At 37.5% G+C, this 18,200-nt stretch overlaps 1 protein-coding gene across 10 annotated transcripts in view; it reads right to left on the bottom strand.

The window, feature by feature from the left end:
• col14a1a (collagen, type XIV, alpha 1a) overlaps positions 1 to 13,760 on the bottom strand; it is a 177,623-nt gene extending 163,863 nt beyond the window's left edge. For 6 of the 10 annotated variants that reach the window (XM_067449022.1, XM_067449020.1, XM_067449023.1 and 3 more), the window contains exons 1-3: positions 13,360 to 13,757; positions 12,042 to 12,163; positions 2,431 to 2,547 (exon numbers count right to left, since the gene is read on the bottom strand). In XM_067449022.1, the coding sequence (XP_067305123.1) occupies positions 2,431 to 2,547; positions 12,042 to 12,129 (205 nt within the window). In that variant the 5' untranslated portion in view covers positions 12,130 to 12,163; positions 13,360 to 13,757. Of the gene's footprint in view, positions 1 to 2,430; positions 2,548 to 12,041; positions 12,164 to 13,359 lie in introns of all 10 variants that reach the window. The other 4 variants (XM_067449017.1, XM_067449019.1, XM_067449025.1 and 1 more) reach the window with 3 other exon arrangements.
• Between the last annotated feature and the right edge of the window lie 4,440 nt (positions 13,761 to 18,200).

Genomic DNA, 18,200 nt, shown 5'->3' with positions numbered 1-18,200 from the left:
ATCACGTGACATTGACGATCCGAATCATTGATCGATTCACTGATTCATGGCCGTTTGAATCTTTATTCGAGGAACACGGAAGAGAAGACAATGCTGAATAAAGTCATAGTTTTGGATATTTTTGGACCAAAATTTATTTTCAATGCTTCAAGAGATTCTAATCAACCAACTGATGTCACATATGGACTACTTTGATGATGTTTTTATTCCCTTTCTGGACATGGACAGTAAAGTGTGCAAAGACTGCATATGCTCTGGGACTAAAATATAAAATTGTAAAATTGTCTTTATTACACTATTTTTAGCATTTTATAATGGCAAAATCTACACTGATTAAACATAATTACTACACTGTAAAAAATTATTTAGAAAAAAAATACCTGGTTGCCTTAAAATTTTGAGTTAATTGAAATTAAAATTGAGTTAATACAATGAACATTTTTTGAAATTCGACAACCTTTATTAAAAGATTATTAAAAGATTTTGTAAGCATATTGGGTAATTATGTGTGTTTTATTTTTGATGACGCAGTGAAACATGCTAAATAGTGCTATTTTCATGATTTATCAAAAAAAAAAAATAATGTGGTTCAGACACATTATTAAACAAATTTCCTTCATTGTATCAACTCAAATTTTTAATTTCAATAAACTCAAAACTTTAAGGCAACCAGGGTACTTACTTTTTTAAGTTAAACCAACAAAAACCAACAAAAAAATGTTGCTTATTGTGTACAGTGTAGCTTATTGTTCAGTTAACTTAACAGAAGGGCACAGAAATATAATTACATCACTACACACAAATAATACATGGCTTATTAAGTTGTAAATAATGGCTAATATGCCTTTACTATAATGTTAAGTTAATTATTAATCACTATTTTGTCCATGCTTAACTAATGCATAATTGTAAACAAGCAAATCATTAATTTCTACCAATAATGGTATTCTAGAATAAGTGAATAATAGTATTTTATTTTATTTTGAATACATTATTGAACATTTTTAACTTTGTTTGGGAAGCATAATTAACACAACATGTACCCAAACAAGCGGAATTATTCTTAGAAGACTGCATATAAATATATCTCTGTAGAACGACAGCATCAAGTTGAAGCAAATTATTACTAAGTACAACTAAACCATCCAAGATCCTGATAAGTACAGATAACTTATATTCAGTCGCAGTCAATGAGGGACTTTTTCAGAAACTGATGTGTGAAATGATATGGATAAAAAAAGATTTTGAACATAAAAAAAGATTGCAGCAGGTTCAATGGTGTGGAAGATAATAATGTGATATAATCTCACCTATCAACAACACAACAATTGCCAATACAGTTAATCATCAGAACAAATCATGCAGCGCCATGCAGATCTAACATTCCTGACTTATATATATATATATATATAAAAATATTTAATCTTTACATGATGTGCATCTATGTTCAACATCATCAGTCAGTAAACCTTTTAAAACAAAAGCTAACTTTATCAGCTTCAGTGTTATGTTCAATTTAATACATTCTGTAATTTCACACATAAACATTTTTTTAGCAGCCAACGACACCCTTGGTATTTTTTTGGTTTGGAGCACTGCTACAGGATGCCAATGTTGTTGTGGGATTTGGACAGTCGCACAGCTTACATCAGATACTGTAAAAAGCATCTGGATCTGACAGTAACCTCCATCCGACCTCCTTGATTTTGACCAGGTACTGCAGCCAGACATTCCTCATCTCAATCACAATACAGTCGCATTGCCTCGCTCTGATGCAAACTATCACCTGTCCTCATTCGGCCTTGTTCCATCACTTTAATATCTCAATTCCAATAGAGAGAATTGCCATGTCCATTAATGCCACTTTGCACATAGAAACACAGCAAATGAGCTGCTATAATTGAAACGAGCGCTTTTCCCATCTGTTGGGAATGTCTAACAGGCTGATGAATATCTATGGAACGAGGCTTAATACACAAAGTGTTCTGGAATGTGCTCCAAGAAACAACGAGTTTAGACATGGTTCACTGTTTCCTCAGAAAGGGGGTTGTGAGCGTTTAACAATGGGGGCGAGTTTGCAGAACTAATGGCTAGTGCACCTGGTCTACATAAAACCAAAGAGTGACCTTGGCTGTTTATGTGTTATCGGGAGCCGTATCAAAGCCCCAGACAAGGACTATTGTCAAGCATGTGGAGAAACAAAGAGTCCTTCAGATCTGACAAGGTTAACAAATACATCTGTTGAAGCACACAGAAGGAACTGAAGAAAGCCTGACACTACATCTGAATGCGTTTAGAGAAATAAGTGTGGATCAAAAGAACTAAAACAGAAACTGTATTTTGTTAATACTGGATTTAGATCCACATTTAAAGCAAACCTGTGTATACAATATAGTATTATTATTATTGACTGACCACATTGCTTCTTACCTGGTTCACTATTATATATAAATTTGTAGCCATCATATTCTCCTTTTGGTTCCTTCCATGAGACAAGTAGCTTGCCTGCACTCAGAACTCTAAAGCGAAGTCTTCTTGGGGCTGGAACTGCAAGGGAAAAATAGATTAACTCAAAATCTTATGACAAAAAAAAAACGTTTTATATTTTTCAGAGGAGCGTTTTATTTGTAATTGCATACAAATCTAAGGAAAGGTTTGTTTCAAGTCATATTCTCAATTTTGTTACATTAGCAATTTGCCCAAAAATGAAAATTCTGTCATTAATTCCTCACCCTCATGTCGTTCCAAACCCAAATCTTTCGGAAAACAAATTAAGATGTTTTGATGAAATCCAAAAGCTCTCTAACCCCTCCATAGACAGCAATTTATTTACCACTTTCAAGGTCCAGAAAGGTTGTAAAGACATTGTTAAAATAGTCCATGTGACCACAGTGGTTCAACCTTAATTTTATGAAGCGTTGGGAATACTGTTTGTCCACAAAAAAAGCCCAAAAATAACGACTCTATTCAATAATTTCTTCTTGTCTGTGTCAGACTCCTACACTGTAAATATTTTGACGCAAAGCCGGCGTTTTGCATTGGCCGAAACTGTTCACGTGAGCACTACAACACCTTTGCATGATGATGACGCAGGAGCTGGCCAATGGTGAGCCACCGTTCTGCCTTAGAACTCGGAAGTGCTGCACTGTTTATACTACGTCGCAATGTAGGAGAATGACACAGATGAGAAGAAATTGTTGAATGAAGTCGTTTTTATTTGTTTTTTCTTGCGTCCAAAGTATTCCCGTCGCTTCATAAAATTAAGGTTGAACCACTGCAGTCACATGGACTATTTTAACAATGATTTTACTACCTCTCTGGACCTTGAAAGTGTTAATTAAACTGCTGTCTATGGAGGGGTCAGAGAGCTCTCAGATTTTTCAAATTAAGAAAATATCTTCATTTGTGTTCTGATGATGATGATCTAAGGTCTTGTAACGACATGAGGGTAAGTAATTAATGACATTTTTTTTTGGGGGGGGGGGGGGGGGTGAACTAACTTTTTAATCTGTGGAAATAAAAGGTGATTTCATATTATGATTTTATTGTAGGCCTATATCTGACAAAATGCACATAAAGTCAGGAACGGAAAGCTAATGTCTCATTAAAAATGACAAGATGGTTATTAAAAAGAGAATATGACTTAAAGGTCAGAAGTGTAGCTTTCTGCTATTTTCTAAAGCATACTAAATACCAGTGAGGTTCAAGAGGAAGACAAGTCTTAAACAGTTCAGCTAATACTTCAGTTTATGAGTGTCTATGGCCATAAACAACTGATTAGGGGTTGTCTTTAATATTTAATTCCTAAGCATTTTCATACAGCATAAAAATTCCTGACCCATAATCAGTTGTTAAAACCACGTAAGCCCTATGAGAAATCACCACACCCAAACATCACACATCCCACATGTAAGGTAATGAAACATTGATTAATCAATGTTTCTCTGTTCTGATATACTAACATGCAACAATTCTAGCCAGAGAAAGAAACCGAGGTGTTACATAAATAATATATGAAGAAACCATCTCGGCACAAACAGAAAAGGAAAATATCTAAGAATGAAACCCAGAGTTCAATACTATTGGAAACAGGGCATTTAAGCAGACAGAGAGTAAGGCATAAAACTGATCTTGGCACACCAACCTGAGGAACGGAACACTGGGTTTCTGGGTGCTGGGTTTCTTTTGTTGTGAGCATCTTCTCATGGACACCCACACCACAATTAGTCCAAATATGTGGAACTACGACTCATTTCCATCAATCAGCATATATAGAAACACATTTCCATGCCTCTATCTTTCTAAAGTGGAAACTATCCAGTAGGAAACAGGGTTGCAAGTAATAGGGTTGAAAGTTTATCTTAAATGAAGCTGTCACTCATTAGGGTCTATCTGGTTTGGGACCAAACGTTTGTGAGTTGCTGCTGATATTTCCCATAAATCCATTCAGACTTATTTACACTGAATTTGGCCAACATTTTGAATTCCTTGTATGGGCACTTCTCCAGGGAGAGCGCTTGTGCACATCAACCAGAGCGAAGCAAGAGTTTGCCCATCAATATGCTTCGTTCGGGTTTCGAGAGCCGTCGGCAGTGCTGTCGTTTTGTTTTTAGACAGCAATGTCACTAAAGAAGTGTGTTTTTGGTTGTGAGAGAAAGATAATCTTATTCAGCTTCCCAAATAACCCAGTGTTAAGGAAACAGTGGACGCAGTTTGTTTTTCCAGAGCAGCAGAGTTCTGCAAGTGTTTGATGTTCCCGTTCATGAGTGAAACTGCATCAAATGTCTGTTTTGTTGGCAATCGGCGCAAAAGTGCATTAAACAACACGAACGTATGCTCGTGACTCTTTAGCTCCGCCCATTGCACGCTCTACGAGTTTGTCTGTTTTCATAAAGAATCTGTATGGCGTATCTGTCTTTTATAAATATAATAATACTAAAGACTTATCAGAGATATGAAGGATTCAATACCACTGCATAGGTCCTCAAGATTAACATGAGATTGGCAGAAACTATGTGTGATATGTAACCTTTAAAGAAAAATATTTGTTAGATTTTTTTATTTATACTTATAATTATTCTAAAAATGGTACAATATAGTATGTGGTTTAAAAAAAACTAAGTGTCAATGTCATGGAAAGTGTCAGTAATAATTCTTAGTCAATCCTGTGAGTGGGATGAAATTAGTATTGATATAAATCCAGCCATCTAGAGTATTTGGAAAATGTTTCACAACGGATCATCTGTGTATAAAGTAACCAGCCTAGTAGTACGAAAATAGAGGGGGAAGTGTGTCGTGCCAGCTCAGTACAGCACACAATGACAGAGATGAAAAATGTATGCGAGATACAATTCGGAAAGTAAATCCAACAATGTTGAGATGCTAAAACTCTGTTCACGAGCCATGAATAATGAAGAAGAACGTAATACATTCGTCGGCGTGAAAAAAGAAAACAGATTTCTGGAAGCAGTATCGTGACAGTTTCATAGAATATTCCTTGGAAAACTGTCTTAGCAAACCCAGGTATCCACGTCTCCTGGCTTTTGGTGATTAAAGGTTCTGTGCCAAGTAGAATCCTGTAGAGATTGAGGGGGGAGGAAAAGAACAATAGCCATGGTGGTTTAAGGGTGACAAGTGCTGACTTGTAACTTGAAACGAGAGCAATACGAGCAGGAGGTCCTGTATCTGTCTGTATGTTAGAAACGCACACCCACAAATCCGTAGGTCTTTGATGTGGTTATCTTTCATCCTTTTGGAGACACTCAAATAGTTCTTACTCCCAAAATCCACCAGGTTCTTTTATCAGCATGCTTCCAATTACTCACCTGTCAGAGGGCTCCGAACTTGTTTTGAACAAATTCAGATAAAATATAAAAAAATGAGGTTGAGGGAATTAAAATATTAATGCCTACTTTACTTAGCGTGAACAGTCAAAAACATTCTGTACTTTTACAATTGTCTTGCTGGATGTGATGTACATTTCCACTAATCTTAGCAGCAGGAATTATTTAGGGCCATATAATGAAAATCAGGGAAACTTGGCTACATTTCCCACCTCTCAATGTGTAAAAATACATTACAAACTGTTTTGTAATGAGATGTACTTCCCATGTAAATCCAAACAATAATTACTTTAAAACAGTGGATGAGTGTGTGTTTTTTGACAGCTGGAGACAGGATTGCAGACAGTATTTTTGACAGGACTTCAGACAGCCTGTTTAGGTTTGACCTTCAGTTCTTTTGTTTCATTTTTCCACAACTTCACAATAAATACCCTTCCAAAACGCTCTCATAATGTCTCATCATACCGCTTCAAAATGCTTTGTATCACTGTCTGCTTCTGCCCATACATTCTCAGCAGGGCATTGTCAGTAATTGCAAGCATTTTCACTCCAACGCTTCAAGTACCCACAAACAGTTCTAGACTGTACATCGGTGCCGTGTTAAAGGAATATGGCAGGTTCAAAAAAGCCACGTTAAACTTAGTAGACAGAATTTGTGGCATAGTGTTCATTAGCACAAACAATAACTTCACATAATGTGGCAACAATTATTTTACATTAGCTGTTGTACGGTCTGCAGAGGTTTTGAATATAATAATGTACCACCTATACTAAACTTTTTTTTGGGGGGGGGTTAGTTCCTTAACGCTGGGTCTAATACTATTGTATGTATTCTGACTTATTTACACTGTTAAAGGTGCACTATGTAGTATTTTTGCAGTAAAATATCCAAAAACCACTAGGTCAGTGTTTTATATTTTGTTCAGTTGAGTACCTAAAATATCCCAAATGTTTCCAACTATTTGTAAATTGTGAGAAAATGGCTATTTTAACTAAGGACCGGGACGTTTCAGCATAGCATCTGAGGAAGTCAATTGCGTTATATCTGTGCTACCCTCAGTTTCAGGTTTTATTTAGCAGAAACGCTTTACTCTTAGCTGTGTGAACAAGTGAACGCACAGAGTAACGTCATAACTTTCAACACACAAATGTATCTAATATGATAAACAGAGCTGCATTACCTCATAATCATAACCGGAAGAGCGGAAATAGTGTAGGTGCCCGGTGATTGTGTCCCGTCCCGTCATGATAAAAGTCCCAGTGCTCACGAGGCGGGTATTTGTGTAACAATCGCTCCAGCAGCTGTGCTCAGCTCCACAACACTTAGTCCTGCTCTGCTTCATACTACAGTAAAGTTAATAACCACATTATTGAACGTGATTTCTGCCTGAGTCCTATTTTCCACCAGCTGTGAGCTGAAGACCACATGTCCCAAGATGCTGCGCTCAAACTTTGCGTCATCTAACTACGCATTTGTTTTTTAATAGGTGACCCTCTAGTGGACGGAAAGTTGCATAGTGCACCTTTAAAGAGTTGGATTTTCATGCTAAACATGGACTAATTAATATATATATATATGTATATATATATATATATATATATATATATATATATATATATATATATATATAATTTTGTCCATGTTTAGCATGAAAATCCAACTCTTTAAAGGTGCACATTATTTTGGGGCTTTTGGGGATTTTCTTCATGCAAATCAATCGTTTGGCCTCAGAAAACTTGGATTATTTAACTTTTTTGAATAACTCATGGATGCAGTCATATGTTATCTCCTGTGTTTTATATCATGTTCACACAAATGGGTAGGTTTAGGGATGGGGTGGGGTTGGGTTACATGTTAAAATGTGTCTAAATAGCGTAAATAAAATAAATGAAATGTGTGTGTGTGTGTGTGTGTGTGTGTGTGTGTGTGTGTGTGTGTGTGTGTGTGTGTGTGTGTGTGTGTGTGTGTGTGTGTGTGTGTGTGTGTGTGTGTGTGTTTGTGATTCTTTAGCCCCGCCCACTACACGCCTTCATAAGCGCGTCTGTTTTCAGAAAGATCTGTATGGCGTATCTGTCTTAAAACTAAAGACTCTTCGGAGATATGAAGGATGCAATACCAGTGTATTGTGGTATTTCTCCAAAACATATTGGCCATAACTATTGGCACCCTTTTATTGAATAGTTTTTGCAACCCTCTTTTTCCAAGATAACAACTCTGAGACTTCTTCTATGATGCCTGATGCATTTGGAAAACACCTGACATGATATCAGAGACAATTCCTCCATAAAGAATCTCTCCAAATCCTTCAGATTCCCAGATCCATGTGGGTGCTTCTTATCTTCAGCTCATCACTCATTCTCTATAGGGTTCATGTCAGGGAACTGGGACGGTCATGGAAGAAGCTTCATTTTGTTTTCAGTGCCACATTTGTGTGTTGATTTTGATGTTTGTTTTGGATTTGTTGTCCTGATTGAAGATCCAACAACAGCCCATTATAAGATTTCTGTTTTTATCTTTGGTATTTGTTAGAATCCATGATACCATCTGAACAAGATGTCTAGGAACTCCAGCAAAAAATAGACCCATTAAAGAATCAGTTGTATATTTAACCATGGGCATGGGATATTTTTTTATCCCTGTTTGCGCCAAACCAATCTGGTGGGTTTGCTGCCAAAAAGCTCTTTGTATATTTTAATCGGACCACAGAAAGAGGTCCTTTTTAAAGTTCCAGTCATGTCTGACCACTGAATATGATGGAGTTTGTTTCTAGATGAGCAAGGAAGATTTTTTTCTTGATATTTTTCTTGACCCTCCCAAACAACATGTGGTGATTATAAGGGTTGTTTGATTTTTTTTAAAGGTCCTGTTCTTCACGTGTTTTCGAAGCTTTGATTTTGTTTACAGTGTGCAATATAACATGAGTTCATGTTTCGCGTGTAAAACAACACAGTATTTTTCACACAATTGACTTATCTGTACACCGCTGTTTCCTCTGTCCTAAAAACGGCCTGATGATTTCCTTGTTCTATGAAGTCCCTCCTTCAGAAACACGTAACGAGTTCTGATTGGGCCAGCGCTTCCCGTTTTGTGATAGGACAGCAGCTTAGTGCACTTTGCCCGGAAAGGTCCCGCCTCTTACCATAACGGGAAGATGCAAGCGCTGAATGCGCGCTCTTCTCCACGTGGGAGAGCAACAAGACCACGCCCCCTATTTTGCATGTACTTGTGGGCGGAGGGTTAGTCAACAAACGGTTCTAGTGACGTCATTCATGAAGGAAGTGCAGGGGTGTAGTCCAAACCGGCCGTTCACTGTAGGCTTTGAAAGGAAACTTCTGTTAAATAAAATATCTTGCTTGGCATTGAACATTGAGCTTTATAATTTTACAGGTATTATTTATGCTCTAACAGCAACATTACACACTAACTGAAGTTTGAAAGATGGAATCGCGAAGAACGGGACCTTTAAAGGCTTTCTGAGCCAAAGATTCAACTAATCTCTGTGAATCTCCATCTGTGATCCTAAGAAGAGTCTTTGTCCACTTGATCTATCCTCCTCAGCAAACATTAAGACAATGAGACACACGTCCTTTTTCAGGCAGATTCGTACTATCTTTAGTTGATTGGAACTTCTTAATTATTGCCCTGATGTTTTCTTTCAGCCGCTTTCTATTTTGTTAAGCTCAACAATCTTTTGCTGCACATCAGAACTATATTCTTTGGCTTTACTCATTGAGATTAATGATTAAGGGAATTTGGCCTCTGTGATTCCTCATATTTATACTCCTGTGGAACAAGACATCATAGCTGAACAATTTCATGTTCCTAGTCAGCCTGGTGTGCTAAATAAATGTTTTTTTATATTAATGGGAATATACTTCAGAGATATTTTACTCATAAAATATTCTAGGGGTGCCAGTAATTGTGGCCAACGTGTTTTGGAGAAAAACATTTATTTCATAATGTGTTTTTCTCCTGACTTTCTATTCTTTTACTTCAATGAAAGGTTAGGTTTTTGTGAATGTTTTGAATGATAGCTTAAAAGGATAAACAATGTAGATTTATTTTTACAGCCATCTTTATTTATATTTACCAGGTGTATCAATAAACCAATATAGCAGTAACAATACCTAGTATTCATGGTATTTGAAAAACAGTTGGTGAAAAGTATGGTCTCGTGAAGAGATGTAACTGACATTGTATAGTGTGGACTATTTGAAAACGATGACACATACGGTTTCGACAGATTTTCATGTTTATATCAGTATTGTCCCTGTTATGTGCTTTTCACTTTCACACAGTTGCTAAAATATGTTTAGACACTCTTCATATCACAGTCCTGCAAAGATGACAGAAAATGTATTTGCATTTGTTGTAACCCTTAAAGGGTTACTTCAGCGATTAGCATATGGCTTTTTATCAGTAGTAACCCTGGAGTATATTCAAATGATTGTGCTTTCCCCCCTCATATCCCCAGAGACAAGAGATTTATGCGTTTTATTTCTGGAAAAATTCCTCCTATGATGCAAATTGACGATATTTGCATTATAGGAGGAATGTTTGGCCAAAGGCTAAAGACTACAGCCAGCAGAGGGAGCCATTTCCGCATGTTTTGAACCCGCGCATGGGGGATGGAGATTACACTCAGAGCTCAGCTCACAGCTACAGGCACTAATTTAAACGGAGCTATGGTGAGCAATGTAAGTCTTTTAACTTCTCAAAATAATTTCTGTGAAAGTTAAGCTTGCAAAGGCATGAACTGAAATGCGCCAGACTGATCTCACGTTGTGAATGTATGCCGCGAGTGTAGTTGCGATTACCTCAGCTCTCATCACGAGAGCTTAACTCATTTATCTGACTCCTGCAGTTAGTGCTCAGTGCTGTGACACTCGCGCGGTGACTCACTCATTATATTGAACAGACACATTCAGTTTTTAATTGTAGTGTCTTCTCCAACTCAGTCACAGTAATCCAGTAGGTGTCTTTGGGAATGGCCTCATAGGACAGCGAAGCATTCTGAGAATTGTAGTCTTTCATGCCCATGACACAAAAATACATTTTCTGTCTTTTCTCAGTCTAGAAGGCACCAAATTCAAAAATATTTTCACATTTCTACTACATTGATGACCCAGATTAAATACAGATTCATCTTCCCAGCGCTGAAGTACCCCTTTAACTACTAAACTATGTAATAACATTTTAATTAATCATTTGGTATAATGCACGTATTTTGCACATACATGTTTTTACATTGTACTTACATTTTAAAAATGACCCCCATGTAATTACATCTGTAACTAATTTCTGTAGTTACATTTATAATTTACGTCTGTGAAACTTCCCTTACACCTAACCCTACCCTTAAACTTACCCATACCACCACTTTACCCATATCAGCAAAAGTGTTTTGCAATACAATATGAACACAATCAGTACACTGTACTTATTTTTTTGATGCAAGTAACATAGTAAGGCCACCTAATATAAAATGGGACCATTTATTTTCATTATATTATTTTCATATATATCATTCTGCCACAAGTGCGTTTGATTCATCTTAAGTGATATTAAACCTAGAATATTCCTTTAACTACAAGCGTTTTTTGGTTTTATTTCCCCTGTTCAGCTGCACAACAGCTTTCAGTGATTTTAGGCATGAAAAGAACCTGTCTAGGCGGCACATTTAAAAACTACACCTGCCCATCACGAAAGTGCTGGTCTGGGAAGAAGAGTGAACACAAAAAAAGTTCAGAGAGTAATCCAAACTTTATCTTTCAAACAGTAACTCCCACTCCAGATGATGATCCAGACTCAACCTTACACTCGAGGGTCCGGGAGGAATGTGAAACTCCTTCCAAACAGAGCAACCAATTAAGCCTTTTTAAGCTGCCTTGAGGGATATTATCATTGTGGTCCCCTGTGATGTAAGACTAAATGCTTTTCCACATCTCTATCCTATCAAAAAACCCTCAAGACTCACTTTAGCCCTTTTTACCTTCTTACTGAGAGGCATTACACTGAAATGAGTCCTAGGAGATGTGAAGACGCATGAAGGGTCAAATGTTCAGACCTCAATCAGATGTAACCATTTGCCTTCAAATATCATATACGAGGACAGCACCTCACATTTTACACAACGACACAAAAGCCTAATAAACCAGAGCAAAATGCCAATTCAGAACCATGAAGACAGCAATTACCTTGAGCCGAAACAGGGGCGAAGAACTGAATCAGTGCCAGCAAGATAAGCGGACACCCCAGCTTAATCCTCAATCCCGACACCTGCATCCTTATAGCTGTGTGAGTGATGCTTGCCCTGAACCTAAGGAGGGAGAGAAACCGAGTGAGTGGAGGAATGCACTGAAGCCGTGTAGCCTCTGGGGGATTTCAGAAACACAGGGAGGGAGGGATGTCTCTGCGGGTCAAGAACAGTGAAGACTTTGTTGAATTTTGATGGACAGCCATGAGAAGTGCTTCCTGAGGACTATTGTTGTTCCTGAGAACAAGCAGGACACCACAGCTCCTGTCATTCATGTCGGATAAGAAGGCTGACGTGAGTTTAGAGAGGAAGTCGTCCGGGCTTGTTCAAGAGGGCACCCCCACTTAACTTAAACAGTGGTCTAAATTAGGGTCAAGAGATTATGCTGGTTAGCACAGACTAGGGTGTATAGTTTACAAAGTCAGTTTTCCTCAGCTGTTGTGACAGATGGCTTATTATTCTATAATATAACTCATATGCATATGACTTTTTTGGAAACAAAATTGACATTATTTAAATTAAAGCTTGTTTGGATAGCATCACAGTATTTTACTGTAATTTGCCTTGAAGCATGTTTTTTTTCTTATTCTGTAAAATTAGATAAAATGCTTTTAAGGCACTGGGCATTTCAAATATTTGTATTAAAAGAAGAGCCCACAATATCGGCAAATTCCCTTGCATGTCTGTCTTTGTCCCTCTCTCTTTTCACCTGCTACTGAATCCTGAAATAAACATCAAGCGCTCACCTTGGCTTCATATCTATTCTCAACAGCACAGTAAAGATGAAACGCGGTAAATTTAAAAATAGATGAAGGATACATCAAGTATATTCTTGGGCATTGGGTGTGTTCGGGACATCCCTAAGATTTTTAATAACAATAATAATAGGCTAATAATAGAAAACTTTTACAGAGCTAGAAATCTACATAAAATATTGTCTTTAAAATATGCACCGTGTGCTTCTGTTTACGTTAGTTAATGACATATTTTACAAGCAAATATGTAAAATGTTTCCTCAAACGCACTCTAGTGTAATGAATAGAACACAAAAAGATTTACCCAATATTACACTTTAAGATAAATTCAAGCAAAGGCGCAACAATATGAAGAAGTGGCAAGTAGCAGTAAAAAAAAAAAAGTATTTTTGGTGCCCTTTTCTGATTAATTATTCCAGTGTTGTTTTAACAAACGCAGGTGAGATAATGGAATTAAGCGACAGGAGTAGCCAAATAGCAGATGAAATCCTTCCGCAGTCTTACCTTTCACACCATTCGCTTCAGTGAAATCCTCTTATCTAAATGTGATCCAAATTCCCGCGTCTTGTGATGATCAGACTTCACTTCAGTCAGATAGATCACCGCGCGCTCTCCGTGTGTGTGTCTCGTCTGTCCTTATTCGCCCATTCCTTTAGCTCCTCAGTTCTGTACCTCATTTCATCCTAGTCTTGAGCCTTCGGGGGGAAAAACGTTCATGCGACCAATTGCAGCCACTGGACAGACGACGAATGATCTCACGACAATCAAGAGCCCTTCTCAAATACTTGATCCTGCCTACATGTAGGCTGTTCAACGCTGCCAAGAAAATCCATTATCATTATTTCAAGGGAATGTAACTGCAACGAACAATATTACGCCTACACCAGGATGATGGATGATTAAATTGACTGTTATTACTCATATATTATTAAACCAGATTAATTGAATCAGTCAGTGCGCGCAATTATTCAGTAACGTTTGACAGCTGATTGTAAAGGAATGTCAGTAGACTATTTGTGAGGCTCATCAGTTTCGTCAAGCAGGTTACTTTTTTAACGTTTACAGTTAACCAAACTTTTTTGACAAAACTTTTTTTGCTCTACCCATTTATGGTTTGCTAATTAACATTATCATAAGCTACTATAAATTCCTTTGTTTGAAGTGTAGCCTACCTTAAAGCTTACATAAAAATAAAAAAAAAGTTGGCTCTACGCATGTAACTCATTTTCGTCAAATTTTCACATTAGGAAGGGTTGGGTGGCCGATCCACAGTTAGGCTCTATCGTCATCATTTTCCAGTTGTTTATAGCCTACTTAAATATATTCTACTTTTATGTTAGGCCTATCCAACTTATATTTAGGCCTATAATTCTACTAATAGCCTATTCATTTATATTTTTAATAAAGAAAAAACACTTCTGTTATGTGCAGATAAGACTGTAAGCCAAAACACAGGAATTGTTTTTAGCACTTTCGGTTCCATTGTTCGTTCCATTTTAATGGAATTTTTGTTAAATGGCTGAAATAAGGTCTGTGGTTAACACAAGCTCAATACATTTTCATGTTTTATTTTACAACATAAAATACATTAGTATTAGCCTACCCCGCTCATGATTTTTTAAGCTGTTATGAGTCTTGAAAAATGCGGTTGGTTGCTAACAGCTAACGTTAAATGGGACTACAGAGGCTGTCAGGGACATCACGCCGAACAGGTAAACTCAGTCCACTTTTACAGCCTCAGTATGAATATAATCGTGCTCTTATAAACCATTCAGACTAAAACTTTATGTGAAAATGTTTTCAGATTAAAACTGAAAGTTGTCGGAAGCTTAGTGGTGACATTAAAGTCGTGGGATCGTGGTGTAGGCCTAGTTCATTTATAGCCTACCGTTTAGCTTTTCACTTGTGTCTGCAATGCTACATGTAAGCTTCAAAATTTATAAAAGTTGTGTTCTTCTGTGAAAATGATCTTCATGGAAAAAATCTGTACATATCAAACTTTTGTTGATCGCAGAGCCTGTTTTTGGGATAATTTAAATGCCTATATAGGGTGAGGCCTTCTGTTGTTGTTTTTGTGGAATATTGCAATAATGCTTTATCCATTCACGCTGCAATAGTAAACAACAACAATCATGATGATCCAATTCCTTTCTCATGGACAAACATAAGAATATACATTCTACATCACAGTAGGGAAAAATACTGTTGCAAGCTTCATTCCAACATTAGTTTGGAGAGTCCCTCTAAATATCACTTAAACACACACTAGATTCAGCCAATCTTATAGATTCATTGTAAAAAAGCCTTCAGCTTTATTGGTGTCTAAATATTTAAAAACAAAATGCATTTCCATTCTTTTTTCAAGTGCCTTTATATTTATCATCTTATTGTATTGCATTGTGTTCTATTCTCTTCTAACATTTTGAGAAGAATTTCCAGACACCTTTTAGAAGAACTTTTTATCCTTCCAGTAACACCTGCACCTTCTTTATATCAGTCCAAGCTGAACAGGGAACAAAGCTATCTGAATGTACACAAGACGTGTTGAAAGGAGGAGATGTGAAAGATATGTGAGATTGTGCGTGAAGTGTTTCTTACTGTGTGCAGGTTGCTGATTGGACAGACTCCAGAGTGCATGTTATTTTAGAAGTTCTCTGCACTACCCAACACCTCAATATTGTAGAAAGCCACCAAATTCACACTTATCACCAAGGAGTACTAAACAGGTGTCCTCTTGTCCAAGGTTTCCCAGCGTCATAAAAACACAGAACCAGATTCTTGTAATCCACACTGCTTGGTTATGAGGTTGAAAGAATATTTGACTATCATTATTCATTATTTGATTGCCATGGGCCATCACACTGGCAGCACTGCAAATCTTCAGAGACTGAAGATTTGCAGTCTGAATGAACCGCTTCATTTGCATGAATCATCTGATGAGTAAATATATTACAGAGAGATGATCAAGGGATCATGAAACCTCTCCATTTGATCATCCAACATGTTTTTGGAAGTTATGAGTATGCTAATGGATTGTATGTTTATGTCCACATTGTTGACTTCAGGGCAAACAAATATGACGGGCGAATATCAATTTTACATCCATTAACAGTATGCAGATATCTGTTTCAAACTACTTTGAATCTCTCCCGAGGACAGGTCTTAATGTATTCTTGTTTATTGCTGAGCAGTATAGTGAAGTAATGTTTACAGCACTTTATTGCAAAAAGAAAGAGGGCATTTTGATTTTAAAGTTAAGAGAAACTTACAGACTTTCGAAATCTTATTCACTGAATAAATGGCTCATTGAAAGCAGCCCAGCTTGCAGCATATACAGCATTTATCAACTTCTATGTACAGTCGGCGCGAAACTGGAACGGTGACACCTGGATGTCGAGATGCAGTGGCTGTAAGCTCTTTAACTCTGAATGGCTTATTCCCAAATGACAAGGCCGAGCGTAATGAGGCATTGTGGGCTAATCAGTGGGTTCATTCAGCAGGCTCCAAAGGAACCTTATATTACCCAGCGACTTCTAATTAACCGTGGGATACGGCAAAAGATGATGCTGTGAAAGAGTCTGCAAGACCCCGGGGATACAGCAAAGAGCAGTTCACGTAGACAAGCAGATGTGCGCTTGCACATAAAGGCATTTTCACACACACACAGTGTTTGGATGGATTGAATTCTAGAGGTGCACATGGTAGCAAAACGGACACACCTCTCAAGGACGAACAAAGGTCTTTAGGAATAAAGGTTTTAAAGATCGGCGAACGCAAACATTCTCACAGGCTGGGGTCACGGCCATTTGCACGGACTTACTCCAGTGCGTATCGATCTTTGAAATTTCAGCCTCTGTATCTTCAGTAACCATTAGTGAATATGTCTGTCTCAGGGTTTATTTAATAGGCCTATGGCATCGCTTAGCAAACTTGGAAGGGCATGGAATACAACTCTGGTTTGCATATTCATGTAAATCTGGCTTGCTTCCAGACTTCTTTTTCTTTAGTAGAATGAAGGGGCTGATGAGCCATGCCCTTGCTAGACTTATTTTTAAGATTTGGCAAGTCCTCTCATCTCACTGTGATTCGCCCGTGAGGAGGTTTCAGAAAAGATTCATCATTAACACAAAAGGTTAATATTTTCCACAGACGGTCTGTGAAGGTAATCAGTGTGCATAACTGCACTGTTGGCCAATGATATATTGCATAAATGGCCCGGGCAATGTCTACTACAATATGAACATGGAAGCATTGGTGCAAAATTATGCAACTTATTCCTCATGTTCTCTCTGTGAGGTCCATAGATATGGCCTGCATAATGTTAATGTTAATTATATGGCATTCGAATATCAATTTGTAGAAGTAATAAGGCAATGTTTTGGTTAGATGTTGATCCAGAGCTATGGAGTGAGACTAAGGGATTACCAAGGAAGCATCTGATAAGATTCATTCATCAGCTGTCACTGAACTGTGTGGCCTTATTGAACTAAGAAAGCATCAAGACTTCCTTTCTCTCCCACTTCTGGGAATCAGCAGAAGAACATTGCTTTAAGAGATAAACCTTCGCATTGTCACTTGTGGAAAAAAGGGGCTGATCTGAAGCGCTTGATTCACTTCAGTCATGTTTCTGCAGCTTAATGACACACTTGTTGCACTTCTGTTCGTTTGCATAGCCACACATTAAATTAATTCACAGTAATCATGATTAATTTGATATCTGTTCTAATCACATCTTGTAAACCGTGTAGCTCTTATCTAGTCGAAATTGATTAAAATGATTGAAGCTCATTACTGTAGATCCTCAAAAATGACTGGAGAAAAACAGAACTCAGTATTACTTATTTAACCCAAGTAACAGCTCCAGTGGGGGATGGTTGACTGAAGACAGAGGTTAAACGTCTGTTTGTCTGTTCTTACCTCATTTAGTGTGTGGGGAATTACCCAAGATCCTCTCTTTTGCTTTAAAAGACCACCTTCTATCAACACTCACAACCCACTTCGTCTACTTCTACAGCCAGAGCAAACTTAAGCTGTGCTTGAAGTAAAAAGGAGGATAAAAAGGAGGAAAAAATCATGTGGTTGCAGTATGTTACGTTCAGACAACAGGTAAGATTAATATACTAAACAGAAGAGCACTTTAATAGGAATTGGAATGATGCAATGTCTCAGTGGGAATCATGTAGGCAGTAAATAACAAATGTGGAACATTTATGACCTGTTATTAACAAAGAAGATAACTCAGAATGTATTTTTTTAAAGGAATGTCATCTTGACATTGTGCTGGCTGCTGGCTTTTAACTTCTAATACCACAAAACTAAAATGAAGCAAATGTATTTGACGAGGT

The sequence above is a fragment of the Pseudorasbora parva genome, chromosome 7, assembly GCF_024679245.1.
Source record: "Pseudorasbora parva isolate DD20220531a chromosome 7, ASM2467924v1, whole genome shotgun sequence".
Taxonomy (NCBI): Eukaryota; Metazoa; Chordata; class Actinopteri; order Cypriniformes; family Gobionidae; genus Pseudorasbora; species Pseudorasbora parva.
This window is presented reverse-complemented; position numbering and strand designations above follow the sequence as displayed.